Source organism: Malus sylvestris, chromosome 11, assembly GCF_916048215.2.
Source record: "Malus sylvestris chromosome 11, drMalSylv7.2, whole genome shotgun sequence".
In the NCBI taxonomy this organism is placed as follows: domain Eukaryota; kingdom Viridiplantae; phylum Streptophyta; class Magnoliopsida; order Rosales; family Rosaceae; genus Malus; species Malus sylvestris.
Window position 1 is genome coordinate 37,485,199 of NC_062270.1, and position 17,733 is coordinate 37,502,931.

At 38.6% G+C, this 17,733-nt stretch overlaps 2 protein-coding genes across 3 annotated transcripts in view; both read right to left on the reverse strand.

Moving 5' to 3' along the window:
* The window catches only part of LOC126590057 (cytochrome P450 CYP72A219-like), a 38,279-nt gene that overhangs the window by 630 nt on the left and 19,916 nt on the right, over nt 1-17,733 (reverse strand). Inside the window, exons 2-5 of one of the 2 annotated variants that reach the window (XM_050255545.1) lie at nt 1,410-1,720; nt 1,002-1,219; nt 512-765; nt 48-441 (exon numbers count right to left, since the gene is read on the reverse strand). In XM_050255545.1, the coding sequence (XP_050111502.1) occupies nt 48-441; nt 512-765; nt 1,002-1,219; nt 1,410-1,716 (1,173 nt within the window). In that variant the 5' untranslated portion in view covers nt 1,717-1,720. Of the gene's footprint in view, nt 1-47; nt 442-511; nt 766-1,001; nt 1,220-1,409; nt 1,917-17,733 lie in introns of those variants that run through there. The other variant, XM_050255546.1, reaches the window with a different exon arrangement.
* Nucleotides 2,969-17,733, reverse strand: part of LOC126590056 (polycomb group protein EMBRYONIC FLOWER 2-like) — a 44,397-nt gene continuing 29,632 nt past the window's right edge. Inside the window, exon 22 of the mRNA XM_050255542.1 lies at nt 2,969-3,104. Coding sequence (XP_050111499.1) covers nt 2,984-3,104 — 121 coding nt within the window. The 3' untranslated portion in view covers nt 2,969-2,983. The remainder of the gene's footprint in view (nt 3,105-17,733) is intronic.

Genomic DNA, 17,733 nt, shown 5'->3' on the forward strand with positions numbered 1-17,733 from the left:
CAAGTTTATACATATAATTAGTTTACAAGAAAACATTAGACACTTACAACATGTAGGTGCATTAGCGCATCAAAGGTTGGTGTGTTATTGCTTCCAATAACCTGCAAGACTTCTTCTCTTGCTCGATTTTGCCAATTCTGATTGTGGCTTAGTAAAACCATTGCCCAAACAAGCAATGCTGAAGTGGTCTCTTGCCCGACAAAATAAAACAGCTTACACTCCTCAATCACATCTTCAATACTCATTCCAACGTTTTTGTTGTTCTCATGCTCCTTAATTTCCTTGGAGTTGGACTCCAAAAGCATACGCAATAAATCATCCTTATTAATGTCGTCACCTGCCTTAATCGTTCCTTCTCTTTTGTTTATAATATCCATGATTAAAACTCTTATCTCTTTATTAATTTCCTTCATCCTCTTGTTCATTTTTGATGGTAGAAACCTGCACAAAGAAGAACTTATTACAATAGTAGTAATTTTTTTCCCTTTCCAATAAAAAAGTTAAATTTTACCTCCATCCTGGGATATAGACACTTGTTGCGCTTCTTAGAAGTGTTGCACCAATTCTCGCTTGCTCTTTCAGCAGTTGGAATATTTTCTTTCCCTCTTCATAGCTACTTCCAAATGCAGCTCGAGAAATCACATCGCCTGCCAAACTCTGAAGCCAAGGCCACACATCCAACTCCAATAAACCCTCGTTGGCCATCAAGTTCTCCCATGTGTCAATCATCTCGCTACAACTTTGGTAAAATGTCGGTACCATAAACTGCAATGAGAAGAATTAGTAATTATCGCTTTATCACCATATATATATAGATCTCCAATAATTGTTCATAGTGCTGGTGGAGTATATGAACAATGAAAAACGACAGGGAGGCTAGTTACTTATAAAATACACACAATTGTTAATTAGATCTCCAGGTATTGTTCATGCAAAAAGAACAGAAGAAAAAGAAAACTAAAGAAACTTTGAATGCATGTTGGAAATATACAGTACAATACCTTTAGCTTCTCTAAATGGAATGCTGGGTTGATAATCTTTCTGTGTTTCGTCCATTTCTCACCATCAATATTTACGAGTCCCTGTGAAAGTACCTTTGTAATTGGATTACTAAGTGGCTTCCGAAAATCATCATATCTGTTTAAGACATCTCTCAAATCTTCTGGATTCAAAATGTTCACCCTCAGGGTGGGCCCCATCCAAATAAAAGAATTCTTACCTGCAAATTTTAGTTTTTGTTTAATTAACTAATCCATGTCATGTTTAACTTATACAGAGTACTACACATGTATGGTGATATGAATGTAATCAAATATTTGGCATACGGTGAGAGTTCACAATACTAATTAGTATACACACACACACACACACACACACACACACACACACACACACACATATATACATACATATTTGACAAATAAGACTTGACATACCGTAGGTGATCACCGTCTGGTGGAGAAAAGGGAGGATGTGTGGCACTATATCATGTGAGAGGTGGTTCATGGGTTTGGATCTTGCTTGTTTGTGCATCATGGAGCTTTCTTTCAAGTCTCCAAACAAAAGTCTGTAGGAGTTGCCCGCCAAGCCTTGTTGCCTCAGGTATCTTTCTAATTTCTTTGGCCTGAACCACACCCAATTCAGCAAACTCCATGCCCACGCTACAATGCTAACCAAAACAACAGTTAGGGCAACAGTGCCCAGTGAGGCTTCCATTAACCTGTAGCGAGAAAGAGAGGGGAAAGTAAAGAGAGAGATGGAGTTTTGGTGATGAGGAACTTGTTTGAATGGTGTGGAAAATGCTTGCTTCCTGTAAGCACCTTATATCCAGTCTTGATTCACATGTAAAACGATGGTGGTACGTAAGAGGATGGTTTGGTGTCAGTTTGCATGCAGGTGTAGGGATCCAAGTGTAATAATACAATTGATTGAAAACTTAAAAAAAATTAAATAAATAAATAAAATAAAAAAACCACCAACCAATAGCATTAAGACACTTAATATATCAGATCGTATTTATGATATACTGAAAAATTTCCATGACTTGGGACAAATTTAATGGTTGGCACATCATAATGATGCGTTAATAACCGAAATTTTTTTATAACATGGATAAGCATAAAATTGATGTCGCAACTTTAGAATATATTAATAAAAAAGTACATAAACAAACGTGCTATAATTTTAGTGAAGTGCTATAATTTTAGTGAAATCGCAACATCGTATGGTGGTGATCCGGACCAAAATTTTTTTCCAAATAATTCATATGCATCAACAAAAGTGCAATTTATTATGATGGGCTTTATATTAAAATCATCGATTGATTTTCACACGAAAAGATGGTTAAATAATCTTCAAATTAAATAATTTTGTGCAATGATGATCTTTCGATGATGATAAAAAAGAAAAAAAAAATTTGAATATGATGTTTGTACGATAAAGATACGTTAATCTTAAGTGAAGGGACAAATAGGTTTCCCCATAGAAAGGACACATATTTTTCAAAAATGTTCTACACTAAATTCATCTGTACTACAAAAATAAAGACTCGGACTTTGAAAGTAAAGCAAAAGAGCACGCTAACCAACTTGACTAAACCTAAGTCTGCACCAAAATTGGTACTCTTATCTTTCTATTAAGCATAGATTCAAATTGCAATTATTCCTGGTTATTATCAATTTAGTTAGTTTTATTCATATAGCTTGACTAAATTATTTAAAAAAAAAAGGCAACTAAAACATAACCTGAACACTAAATCACTGTAAAGAAAGAACTTAAAATTTTTTTTAAGACATTTGTTGAAATATCTTTGCTATGTTTTCTTTCATATTTTAGGATACATGGATGCATATAGTACTGTTCTACATTCATCTGGAAAATCGCATACAGCTCATTACAACAAAGGCAATAGGCACGGAAAAATCTTTCACCCAACAACGAAATAAGCAAACATAATACAAAATGGAAGCAACAAAATACTCTTTCAACTTTGGGGTTCCGACGCTGGGCTTTGACATTGTTCAAGAATTATGTTACAGTTGTTCATGGTCCGTGCGTCAAGGAGACCGTGATTCCACAATTTGAGCATAAATAATCTCCAACACCTGCCAAAGTGAGTCGTTGTTTGAGATTCAGAAATGCTAATCAAAAGCAAAGCATGATAATGCTACATTTTCCTCCAAGGCAATACGTAAAGCATCAAGCGCGTGAAGAGACAAATTATCTTCTTCTCATATAACAGTCAGTCAAATGATACTAGGTGTTTTCCGGATGGCTTTCGCTTGATAGGGGCTGGACAGGGGCAGGAATGATGCAAAGACAAAATCACTTTACAGAGAAACTGTTCAATACTGAAGGTGACGTCCTTAAACTTAAAACCAAAGAAAAGGTCTGACAAAAAAAATCTTGAGGGCAAAGAGTGAAAATAGTTAAATACTTAAACTAGGTCCTTATGTGAACGCCACTGTACATATAGTCTTTAGTGGTACGTTTGAACGAGGGACTTTTAAGTTCATGAAACTTAGGCTTTAATTTGTTAGGAATGGATTAGAAAAATTAGATAAAGGGGGTTGTAAATGACTAGATGCAATAAATTCGAAGAAACTAACGATCAAATGAGTGCAATTATTACCATATCAGAGCAGGATATTTGACAAGATCTTGCCCGTGCAACCTCAAAATTGCCTCGCACCCCCAAAGAATATGATCATCAGCCAATACCCTGCTAAACATTACACAAAATATGTCATAAAGAATCGAGAGAAAAATAATGTTCTTCCACATACGAAAATGAACTTGTCCCTTTATTTTTGGTCCAGTGCTTGTCCATCACTGAGCATTATTGTTCGTGGCTGGAATTTCCGTCGGGGATGTTTCCTAGCCGACGAGCACACAGCTCCCCAAGAGGTTGGCGCCGGTTGATGCTTTCTGTCAGGCTTCTGCTTTACTGGCGGGCTTGTCGGGCAAGGCTGAAAGAGAAGGACATAGTTAACTTTGAAAGGTGCCTTTGTGGGGCCTTAGGTATAGGCCTTGAGGCTCACAATCAAGATTAACTTTTAAGTGCTCATGCGTGCCATTGTCATCTTTAGCATGGCAGATGTAAAATAGATGTTGAGTTTTAGTTGTACATATACCCGAGAGGCTGTGTTAGTTATGACAGGTGCCTTTGTGGGGCCTTAGGTGTAGGCCTTGAGGCTTTCAATCAAGAACTAACCCAGCACTCGAATATACGATGTCTGTTTCATTGATTGCAGAACCGTTATAACCATTATACTTCTGATTATCCGAGCTCGCAGAGTAGAATGAACCCAAATAGGTGCCTTTGTAGGGCCTTAGATATAGGCCTTGAGGCTTCCCATCAGAATTCCTTCTATACTCAAACGTTCTACTATAATCATAATATAATAGAAATAAAACTAAGAGATAGGTCGATTACTTGCGCCTCAAGTAACTTCGGACTTCTTGTTTATCAAAGCTTGTCGTGGATGGGTTAAGTCCACATAAGGTTCTTTTTTATGCCTTGAGACCAAGGACTTTTGAATGATCAATCTTACATGCCCGAGAGCTTAGAACTTAGATCTGATTTAAACTGTGAAGACATATTCAAATCGGATTCAAGAATTGAGAGAGTCTTTTAATCGTCATCTTACTAGAAATAACTTCAATACAACTGGAAGTATACAACATATTGCTAGGCTAATGAATGAAAAGACAAAACCAAAGAGGGTCGGGCAAGGCTGATCGTCTTGCAACTTCCTATCTTTGTGGTTTATCAAGGGGTTTGAGAGCTTTAGAAAGGGGGGGTAGGGAGATGAGTTTACAGGAAGAAATCGATACTACAACAAGTTTTAAGACGAGGTAGCAGAGCTATTACAAAAGGTTTGGGTGAGGGTTGATCCCGAGAGGAATGAAGGCTTGGGCTGACTACAGCTTCGTTTGAAGGCAAATCTGGCTTTGAGCAGAGTTTGTACTTGTATCTGTTTGTTTGATTGAGTGTCCTTATCTCTGATTTCTCTTTTTTCTTTTATAGACACTTCGGCTTGGCCTCCTGTAGCAGTAATCTTGCCCGAATGCAGCTTGAAGGGTAATGACTCATCAGCTATTTACTTGTACTGCCCCTGTAAAATGCTTTTAGGCTGATTAGCTGGCTGGTCTACACCACTTGACCCCTAAGTAGGTGAGCAAGTGGTTCAAATGATCTGCACCTAGTCGGGAAAGGCCTTTTCTGCCTTCTGGGCTTTGGCTGGGCTTCGGGCTTTTCCCCTTTCCAGACCTCCTTTTGGGCCAACTCCTTCTTGAGCCCAAAGTTCAAGTTTTAACCCAAACAATTATTAGTGCAAATGAAGAGCCCTACCAAAAGTGCCACTTGATATCCAAGTCCAACAGTTGTTATTGAAAGAATTAAGAAGTATAGAGAAATTACTGTTGCTTCCTCACGAAGGAGTTCCACATATGCATTATTTTCTTCTCATCTTTTGTCACATCAACGAAATCATCAAGCATCTACAATAGAGTAAAATATCACTTGTTCATTTGCTGGATGCCACATCAATGTAAGGTGGAGCTAATATATTCCCAAATAAGCTCCCATATGTTCAGCGCAGATACATCAGTGCACGGGAATACAAAGAACTTAAAACAAGTCCAGATGGCAAGAAAATCTTTTCCTCGATGGCTCGATCAGCCATTAATAAAGGTCATGTCTGACCGAAAATTAGTTGCCTAAGAAACATATGCTATTGCACAAGAGAGAGGAGGTTTAGTATTATACCCTTCGATCTTCAAGATCAGCAACATCATCATCAACCTCATCCTCACTATCCTGATCTGACAAAACTTGTTCCAACATCATCGGCTTCAAGCATAAAAATAATAATTAGAAATACAGTGCCGCACATTCTAAGCAATAGTGTCATTTAAATATATGAGCCAAAGAGAAACTAAACTAGTGACACCTGTCGGCCTCTGGAGCTAGCAACTAAGCAAACGGCACTACAATAAAAATAGGCTAAGACCACAATTGAGTTGTGCCCTTTTCATTTTCAATGGCACAAAAGCATATTTGTGCTTTTTAAATTTTATTGAACACAAAACTATTTCAAACGTTCCCTTACTTTGTGTCCAAAAAAAAAATGGAAAGTGTATTTGTTCCTATTAAAACTTGAGCATGAGCACGAAAGTTTGTATGTACCATCAATAAAATTTGGAAGTGACTTCTCGATATCCGTAATTCTAGGTTTTTTTTATTAATTTACAAGAACACGAAAATCATTTTTGTGTCCTTTGTATTATTATATTTAAATAAAAATAATTTTTTTGCCCTATTTGTCTTGATTTTTTAGAACATAAGCTCACATATTTATTTTTTATTATTTTTTGAATAACCTGTGGCCCACCCACACTTCAACCTTTCACGGAACCCGTCCACCTTTCCGAAAAAATTAGAGGATTAAATATGATTCTAGGACTAAGATTCTTTTTTCTTCTTTTTTCATTTTTTTTAAATATCTTCAAAGGAAATGTAAAAAATATACACATAAATTATAATAGTAAAAAAAAGATCACACTAATATTCTCAGTGTCAAATCCTATGTGGCGATGACATGGATTGGCAGAAAAAAAATGTTGTTGTCAAATTTGACAACAGCTTCAAATGTTTTTTTAATTAATTATTAAATGTATTTTATTAATTTTTAATTAGTTTAATCATTTATTATAATTATGTTGAGTTGACCGATGCAATTTTCTTATTTTTTTCTTCTTTTCAGTCAAGGAATGTGAACAGATTACTGATTAAACTTTAAATGTCATATATTAATTTTTAATTAGTTTAATAATTTATTATATAAAATAATCAAATAATAATTTAATTTGACATATCAGTTGGAGAACAAAATTTTAAAAGATGTCAAAGTACCACATAAGTTGTCAAAATTTAAATTTTATGTTCAAAATTTAAATTTTATGTTCAAAATTTGACATCTCTTTTGGAGATGGTCTTACCTTCTCTCACACTCTTTATTTTGTCTTTCTCTTTCTTTAAAAAATAAATATAAGATGTTTCCAGGAAAGGGGAGGATAAAAAACAGAGGAGAGAATCCTACTACATGATTCCAGTAACTAAAGATGTAGTGCTTATCAAATCATAAGTTTCTTATTGCTTAACAAAGAAATCGCTATTCTAACAAATCTTCTTCCTTCTTCTCAGAATGACGAATCTCTCATTATAAGAAAAATGGCTTTTGGGTACGAAATTAAGGACAGAAAAAATAGGTTGTGTCTTTCTGAAAACCAATAAGGTGAAAAAGTGCCAATATATGATATAGGGCACGTATTGTGCCCAATGTAAAATTAATACATTATTGCTTGTACTAAGCACGAATAAGCATGTAAATTTGAAAATCAAATTTTTTTCTGACAACTATATAAATAAATGGACTTAATTATGTCAATTGAGTCCAATTTTTACTTTTAAAGACACAATTATATTAGTACTTTATTACTTTCTCAAAGACTTATGCCCACCCACAGTCATCTTCTCTCTTCCCTTAAACCCACCCACACCACACAAATTTCTATCATCCACCCAAAGCTCTCTCTCTCTCTCTCTCTCTCTCTCTCTCTCTCTCTCTCTCTCTCTCTCTCTCTCAGCCAAACAAAATCATATGTTCATCTATCCTTTTCTCTCTCTCATTCCTCTTAGATCTAGGCTTTACCTTCTATTCGGGCAAAGATTTCGACCCTTGCACAGCTCCCCTTGGCAGCTCTGGCACTTGGTGATGTGAGTGTTGGGGTCTTCTTGCTAGTTGGTACACTACAAGAAGAATACAAAGTTAGTTATGAAATGTGCCTTTGTGGGGCCTTAGGAGTAGGTCTTGAGGCTCGCAATCAAAACTAACAAAGTGCTTAGGCATGCCACTGCTATCTCAGTATAGCAAATGTAGAACAAGTGTGTTTTAAATTGATTACTTGTGCCCCAAGTTACTCAAACTTCTTGTTATCAAAGGATTGTCACAGATTGGTTAAGTTTGCATTAAGTTCTTTTTCTTGCCTTGTAAATAAGGACTTTTAGTTCATGATCTTGTATGTTCGAATGGAGGGAGTCCAGAGCCCTTTAAGTCATTTGTTTGATTCCAAGTTGCTCTTAATGAAAACATATCTATTAAGTTAACCAGATCTAGATGCAAATGAGACTCTTAAAATAGAAAACAAGTGGAAATGACTTGAATACATGCTGAAAAGTGCATTAAGCAATAAATCTAATAATTTAGAGAACAAACAAAGAGACTCTGGAAAGATTTCACCTTGTCTGGCAAGGTTGAACTTCTTGCAGCCATTTCTCTTTGAGTTTATAGAGGTTGTATGTTAAAAAAGGGATGAATGGTAAACAGGTTTACACGAGGGAATCGATACTACAACACTAAGGGAGGTAGCAGAGCTTTTATACTAGACAAAATAACGCTTTTCTAAGAGAACTATTGCTAAAAGGACTGAATCTGGGTTGATTTCAACTTTTTGGATGCAAATCTGGCTTAAGAGCAGAGTTTGTATGTTTGTTTGTTTGTTTGATGGGTGAGTTTCTTTGTCCCTGATGCTTGCTTCCCCTTTTATAGGCAGTTTGGGCCGACTGCTTTTAGTTCTACTCTTGCTCGAAAGCTCTTTGAGGATAGTAAGTCATCATTTTTTAACTTGTAGTGCCACTGGAAAATGTTTCTTGGTTGATAGTAGGTTAGTCTTTATCAGTTGTCACTTATGTTATAGACACGTGGCTTGTGTCTTGGCTGAGAAACCTTTACACTAACCCACGATCCTCAACGTTAACTAACTTCCTTACTATATAATCTTCACTTAAATCTCTCGGCTAAATACCTTAGCCATTTTAATCCTTCGAATTTCCAGAATTCTCAGACTTTCCAGAACCTTCTTGCTTCTTGTTCTTTCTCGCTTTCTGCCTTCAATTATTTCCTACTTTCTCTTCAAAATCAATCAATGGCACCCAAAGTTGTTCAACCTTCCTGTGAATCTGGCAAACAGATTGTCACCATGCGCCATTTGCTCAACGACCTTCATCGCGATTGGGCTGGTCTGCAAACTTCACTTTTCTTCGAAGAGGTAGGAGTGCACTCTCTGGGATCTACATGGACCAGATCCCAATTGCTATGAAGAACAATATGGCCAAGGCTAAATGGTTCACCCCCAACCCATATTCTGACAAGGCTGGCATTTCGGCCTCCAAGTGGTTGAACCATTGAAAAGGTTTTCCTTTGATAAAAGACGAAGGTTGGACACAATGGCTAAACGAGCTTAAGCCTATTTTCATGAAGAAGTGGATGAAAAATGTCATATACGAGCTGATAATGCTTTCCAAGATCACCGTGATTGCCAAGCCCAAGTTGCTAACCACATCTCTTATATTTTGGAACAACGAGACCAACACCTTTGATTTCAGGATGGGTCCCATGTCCCCAACCATTCTTAATATGGCTCAAGTTTTCAGGCTAAGGCCCTCAGGCAGAGTCATGGATGTTACCCACAACTGGTCTTCCCCATCTCGCCTGACTGTTGAGAGCTTGGGCACTTCTGATCCCATAACTCGGTTGGAGTACACCCCTTCAACCTTCAAGAGTTATGGGACCTCTTTCGCAGGCTTCATCCTGTTTGCTAAGAAGGACTAGGAGCACATGTACTTTCTCTTGTACTGGCTCAACAAGTATGTCTTCTTCAACAAATCTAAATGGGTAAAGGTTGAGTGGATTCCTTTGGTGGAAGCTCTCCACTCTTTTGATGATGTAGCTACGGGGCCATTCCTCATCGCACCTCTACCACCTCTTATATGAGATGACCAGAGGCACACCCTTTGAGACCAACCTCAACGGGCTAACCTGGATGGTCCAGTTGTGGCTACAATGGTACTTCCCCGAGCTTTGGGCACCAAAATTAGAATTCCTTGAAAGTGTTGCTCCTACCCGCATCTTAGTAGAGGCTTCTCCTACCAACCATTCAACATTTTATGTCTCTACTTCTTTAGAGTTTGCCACATTTGGGCAGACTTAGAGTGGGGAGCTTAAGTACTGAGAAAATACCCTTGGTTTTCATACCAAATCTTCCAGGATGCCTTCGAGGATGATGTTAGTGCCTTCTGCAAGGAGAAGTTTATCAGCTGCATCCAGCAGAGAGATCTAGCCTAGGGGGTGATGAGCGACCGTTATGAACACGGGCTGGAAGTTTACCACCCGAACTTTTACAGTAGGCATCTGAGGTTTAGACAAGTCATCGCAGTGCCTTTCTTTGACTCTGTGCATTGCGGCACCTCCTACCGTCTCCACTCTCCTTTGGAAGTTATGTTTCGAGCAGCTCGGTGTAGCTTAGAAGTGATGAACAAAATCACCTAAAAGCTCGTGGCGTTAAACTTCGAGTGTACTCCCTCATTTTCTACTTGGTAGGAAGCCAAGTGGACCAAGAAGTGTGGAGTGGATATCAGGGAGTCTCACGATCGTTTCTTCGGGCAACTCATCATTAAGTCATATCCCAAGCTGAGCAAGCTTGAAAGCTGGAAAGAGGTGATTCATTAGAAGAACCAGCTTCTTCTAATAGGTAACCTTTGTCGTTTCTAACTTGTATTTTATGATTCTTTTATAATTTGCTTTCCACTAATCCTTCCCTTGGTTATCTTGGAATTTGCAGCCCAAGGCATTACTGAAAAAGTAGACGTTAGGCTAGATGAAGAAGCTGCAGACGAACTTGTCCTCCAAAGGGCTGCAACTGATGCTCCAAGGCAATGAGTTGGGTTTAGCAAGAAGGAGAGGCTGAGGATCTCTTTAAGTAGTTTGGAGACTCTGAGGGCGAGGTTGAGCCTATAGCAGAGGTTCGGGAAACCAGGTGGACGAGGGCAATAGTGGTGGAATCTTCTAAGTTTAAGCCTGATGAGCAATAGTGGTGGAATCTTTTGAGTCTGAGCCCAATAAGCAACCTTAGCCTCCACTCTCTATACCAGGTCTGCGAGTAACCCCCATGAAGAAGAGAATTAAGGCTAAAACTTCCAAAGCCTCAAAATCTTATAAGTCATATGCTGCTTCTTCAATTAAGGCGGGCAGGAAAAAGCAGAAGTCTTCCAATAAGTGAACTTCATCTCAATCTTTTCCTAACTGCAATTTCCCTTCATTAAATAATAACTCACCTACATTTGCTTCAAGAGAGGAACCCTTGGGCGCCAAGATGTACTAGAGGGACATGAAGCTTCTTGAAGTTATCTTTGAGGATGTGAAAGTATGGACACTATCCTTTTAAGTATTAAATCACTTTTTCTTTTAAATTCACTTCCTTTAAACCCCTGTATTAATCTTTTACCTGACTGTTTAACATAGGTCACCAGGGAAGAAAGGATCTCCCAGCCTGAGGCTTCTTCTTCTCCTGCACAAGTAGTGTATGCTTCGCCTTCTTGGGCTAAATCTTATAAGGTATATTCCTTTTTCACTCTTGGTTTAGTCTTTTAACCCTCAAAATACTGATAGACTTCCTTATTCTTTCCCTAGGCGAAGGTTGGGGCACCAACTCCTCAAGTCCGGCAAGGCTCAATTCCCATCTCTTTTACTTCTCCTCATTCTACATTGGCCAACTTACCAATTTGACCCAAGGACTGGGGAGATGCTGCACTTTGTGAAGGACAACAGTAACTTGGTGAATATTTTTCTTTAGCTTGAACTTTTTTGTCTTTAAACTTTCTCTTTATTTATACTTATATTTTACTTTGTTTTTCAGTCATCCCTAGCACAAAAGATCAACCAACCACGTTCAACTTCATTTGGGATGCCCATAGTCCCTGGATCCTTGTGGTCTCAGAAGTAACTAGCCCACGGGCTTCCCAAACTACTCATCGGGCCAGCCTGCCTGCTCCTTCTGAGGCAGTTGTAAAAACAAAAGTGCGTATCCCCCAACCTCAAGCTTCATCTCAAGCAACAATAACTCATCCACCTTCTAAGGCTCCGAGCTTAACCCAGGTACACTAACTTCCCTTGTCTAATCTTTCATTTAACTTACTATCTTCTTTGACTCATTTTTCCTTGGTTTGCAACAGGGTCCTAGAGAGGGTTTAGGAAAACTCCTCATCCCTTGGTGCGCAAAGCAGCTCTTCCGAGGCCTCTATTGGCTTCTGGGGTCATGGGGGTTCCAATTCCTCGGCCTAAGAAAAAGATCAAGGCTGCTACCTCCATTCTGACTTTTGGACCTCATCCTTCAATTATTTCTAAGGCTACCCCTTCTACTGCTGCCACTGGAAGTGTTAGGGTACTGCCCCCAACTCTAACATTTATTCCTGCAATGGCATCTTTGACTGAGCTTGTTAAAAAGTTTAGGCAAATCAAGACTAAGTTGCAGTCTCCCTCTCATCCTTCTGAGCCTCAACTTATTTAAAATGCATGCCAAATTTTCAAGGAGTGGATGAGGAGAGACTTCATAGTTTTTTGCAGCCTTAAGGCTCTTTATGATGCTGATAAGGCCTTGACTGAGCTCTACAAGGCTCAATTATTGTCGAAGGCTCAATATGAGTTTTTTCTTTACTTATTTGATAATCTGCGAGAGCTGAGGGATCAGCATCAGCGGGCAAAGCAGACATCCAACAGAGTGAGGTCTTACCAAGAAAAATACACTCAGACTTCAACCATACTTCAACAGTTGGTAGAGGAAGGATCCGCTATGGAAGATAGGATAGTAATGGTAGATTCTACGATCTAAAAGTTGGAGGAGCCGTTTTCTTCTTTGAAGGCTGAGAAGTTGAACCTGGCCAACCAACTTTACAAGAAAATAGAAGAGGTAGAGAAGGTAAACCAGGAAGTTGAAGCCTCTGAAGTCCAATTGGCCAATAACAATATGTACCTAGAAGAACCTGGTCGAATTTTTGTAATCATGCAGGCCTATCATTCTAGGATAGCTACATTAGCCAAGGATGTGAAACTATTAAATTAAAGCTTTTGTGACTTCCTTCTTTTGCCGAAATAAAAGACTTTTCTTCATATAATCTTGTCATCATATTTTTTGAAGTTCTAACTGCACCATCTAACTTTATTTCTTCTTGAAATAACTAACCCTCATCAATATAATAATCCCTGACATCCCATAGAGTTGGAAGATGTTTCTTTAAAAACTTAGTATTAACTGGATGCCTTTACAAGTTTCCTTCCAAATCTGCCATGTAATATCCTCCATTATCCAATACTTGGTTGATAATGAAATGACCCTCCCAAGTATGGCTTCACTTCCCAAAGCCTCTGACTTGTGCTCCCATGGCAGAATTGCCTTCCATGCCAACTCTTCTTCCTTGAAGTTTTTTAACTTTACCTTCTTGTTATAAGCTCGGGAAACAGCTTTCTTCCCTTTTTGAATTTTGTTTAAAGCTTCAATTCGGGCCACATCTAGATCTTCAACTTTTTGGCACATAACTTGAATGTATTTTTCGCTATGTAGCCTAAACTGGTTTTGAATTCTAATAAAGCTCACATTAATTTCCATAGGTAATACAACATCTTGCCCGAAGGTTAGGGCATAAGGAGTAGTTTCAATTCCTACCCTCTTGGAGGTTTTGTAAGCCCACAAAGTGTCTCTTAACTTCTCATGCCATTTCTCTAGACTATCTACTATCATCCTCTTTATAATATTTACCAAGATCTTGTTCCTGGCCTCTGCTTAACCATTTGATTGGGGGTAATAGGGAATGGTCTGGATCATTTTTATCTTGAATTTACTTGCAAATTCCTCTACTTCTTTTAAAATAAAAGATGTCCCACGATCTGTAACAATCATCTCGGGCACCCTATATCTATGTAAGATCTTAGTTTCAATGAACGTCTTGACATCAGTTGAAGTAATAGTCCTTACAGCTGAAGCTTCTACCCACTTGGTAAAGTAATTTGTTGCCACAATTATGAATGTGCGTCCCTTGCTAGAAAATGGGTAAATTTGCCTGATGAAGTCCATTGCCCATCCCTGATAGACCAAGGCTTTACCACAGGATTCAAGGGTATTGATAGCACATGTTGGAGAAGTCCATGTCTTTGACATTCTTCACACCCTCGGGCATAAGCTTTGCAATCTTTCTCCATCTCGAGCCAAAAATAACCATATCTTCTGAGCAATTATCTCATATTAGTTCTAGCTTGATGTGACCCACAGATTCCTTCAAGTACTTCGGCCATCACTCTCATTGATTCTTCTTGGCCTAAGCATTTCAACAACAGTCCATCTGGAGTCTTCATTAGCATAGATTCATCCCACATGACATACTTAGTTACTTGTTGTCTATTCTTCTTACTTATGGGGAAAGAAGGGTTTTTCGGTACTAAGTAATGGGTGTTCTCCAGTCCTCTATCTCTGGTTCTTTAGCCATCACATCCAGGTTGAATCCTCTCTCAAAGATATAAGGTAGGGCTCTCCTTTGTACTTCTACATCTACTTCAAACCCTCTTTCTTGGATCTGCACAAGCTAACTGTGCCATCTCATTAGCAATTGAATTTAACTCTCTGGGGATATGATTGACTGATATTTTAGTGTCCTAATAACTTAATAGCTGAGTAGCTGCCAAATAATAACCAGCCATGGTGATGTGTTTGCACTTATATTCCCTATTCAGCTGATTGATCACCAACTCCGATTCTCCAAACACTTCAACTTCAGTTGGCCCCTAACTCTATCAAGATTTCTAGGCCAATTATCACTGCATCATATTTTGCCCGATTGTTGGTAGTATCTTGGTAATCCAGAAGAAATGAATATCAGTGTTAAACCCCATGAGGATCAATGATAACAATCCCAGCCCTAGCAGCATGTTGAGTGCAAGATCCATCAAAATACAGCCTTCAATGAGTGATCCATAGGCTGGTTATTCTCTTTACTTCTTGCTGAATCCATTCGTCCTTGCCCGAGTGAGCATTACTTGGTGGAATCCAAACACTGGCCACCTCAAAGGTTCCTGGGACGTTGACTAGTTTATCCTGTGGTTCTTAGTGCTCGGCCAAGAAGTCTGCAATTGCTTGCCCCTTTATTGCTCTTTGAGGCACATATTGAAAATTGAACTCTGACAGTGCTAGAATTCATTTTTTCAATTCTCCTAACTAGCATTGGTTTTGATAGCATGTACTTGATTACATCTGTCTTGGCAATAATGTGGATGTGGCAAGGCAATATGTAATGTCTTAGCTTGCAAGTAGTGAAGTACAAAACTAAACACAACTTCTCCACTGGGGTATATCTTGTTTCTACCTCAGTATGGATTCTACTGAGGTTGTATATTGCTTACTCTTTCCCACCTTCATTGTTTTGGGCTAACAAACTTCCTAATGACTTTTCAGAAGTAGAGACGTAAAGTTTTAAAGGCTTCCCTATCTGAGGTGGCATGAGCACTGGTGGAGAGGCTAGGTAAGCCTTTATTCTGCCAAAGGCCTTTTGGTGTGGTGGGCCCCATTCGAACTCTCTTTTATCTTTCAATCTTAATAGAAGAGTCAATGACTGAATCTTGCTTGCCAAGTTAACAATAAATCTCCTTAGTAAGTTGATATTTCCCAATAGCCTCTGCAGTTGTACTTTATTGGTAGGAAGAGGCAATTCCATTATTGCCCGAGCTTTATTTTTGTCTACCTCTACCCCTCTTTGATGAACAAGGAATCCTAAAAAGTTGCCCGATCTTATCCCAAAAGCATATTTCTTAGGATTCATTTTCAACTTATGGGTACTCATTCTTAATAAGGCTTGTCTGAGGTCTACTAAGTGTTGTTCTTCGGTTTTAGACTTCACCACAATGTCATCAATGTATACTTCCATGCTATGGCCAATCAAGTCATGAAAAATGGCATTCATTGCTTTTTGATAAGTTGCACCGGCATTTTTTAGTCTGAATGGCATTACCAAGTATTCATATGCTCTGATATATCTTGGGCATCTAAAAGTTGTCTTATGTATATCTTATTTAGTCATTTTTTTTTTATTATAACTAGCATTTCCATCCATGAAAGATAGAACTTTGTGTTTTGCAACTGCATCTATGGATAAGTCAGCCATGGGCATGGAGTATTTGTATTTAGGAGTGGCTCCATAATGTTTCGATCAACACAACACCGAACTTCATTAGTTATAGCTTTTAAAACAAGTACAATGTTGGCCAACCACTCAACATACTTGGCAAGCCTAATAAATCCATCATTTCGATCTCTTCTTTGACATTTTCTTCTATCTCTTTTAACATTCTTCGTGGTGCTTGCTTTACAGGTTTATATCCCTCCTTAATAGGCATCATGGGTTCTACTAAGGTTGAATCTAAACCTGGCATTTTGGTGTAATGCCAAGCAAAACAATCTTTAAACTCGTGCAGAAGGCTAACCATCTTTGCCCGATCTTCTGCTTCTAACAGGCCGCTGATTTGTATAGGCCTTGGATCTTCCTTAGTTCCCAAATCAATGATTTCTAAGGGGTCTTGTACCTTTAGTGCTGGCTTGTCAGGTTCTTTACATAAAAATTCAACTGACTCTAGGCCCTCTGGCATGTCATCGGGCCAATCTAAGTCATATATACATTCAGCCATATGTATGGTTGCCTTTATCTTTTTCTCAAAAAACTCATATTCTCTTGTGTTTTGGCTGCTTGAAGCTTTTTTCTTGGCTGAGCTTTCCCTTTCTTGATTTCTCTCTACCGTACACCAATAGTCTATTGATTAAGGACCCGACTGCAACTACTTGGTCCTTTCTTTTTTGTCCTGACGTTACTGGTGTTGGGGAGCTGGGATGATATGGGGTATATCCCATTCTTCCCTAGTGAGAAACAATCTTTGTTCTAAGAGCCTTTGGATTGTCACCTTAGTCGAGCAACATTTTTAATTAGCTCATAGGCACTGGAGAATCCCAACAATGAGATTGTAAAAACTGGCTTTTGTAACATTGGTTGTAGGGATAAATGGTTGTGATTCAGCCTCTACTATCTCTTAAAATCATGGTCATATAGCCCTTTTATAGTGGTAAAAAAATATTTTTTAATGCAGGATGGAAGACACGGAAATACTTTGGTGAATCCAATCTCTGCTAAGCAAGGCTCCATAAGCGGAACTGTTATCCACCACAAAGAAAGCTAGCATGATTTGCTTGGATCCCAAGTCAATTTCCAAGAGCAATATCTCATGCGTTCTGGTAATGGTCCTAGAAAAGCTAGAAACTGTTAAGTCAGTAGGAATAAGATCTTCCTCACTCCTCCATAACTTTTTCATTTATTTTAGTGGCACGTTGACCGCAGCTCCTCCAATTAAAACCCTCTTGAAGGGCACCCCCTACAGATGAGCAATTACATATATTGGTTTGAGATGGTTAGCTAAGGCCATACATGGGCAACTGAAGACCATCCTATTAGAATACACTCTCCCGGGCTCTCTCCTTAGAAGTCCAGGCAAACCTGTCGGACTGGACTCTTCTTTTCCTGTTTCCTCAACACTAACATGTGGCATCATAGGTTTTATTGCCAAATAATCACCCTCAATTGTAGCAGGCTAATCAGGCTCAGCACAAAACATGGCAAATAATGCATATGTTATGTTTACGTGGAAGTTGCTAGGTCGAGGTGAATCATCAATCTTCCCTCTAATATGGTCCGTGAATTCATTTAACCAGGTATGTGCTTCTTTTGGTAACATTAGTTTGAGAAATTCTTCCTCCCTAGTTATACCAAAGTTTGGCACTTGCCCTGGGATTTCACAAAGGGTTTCA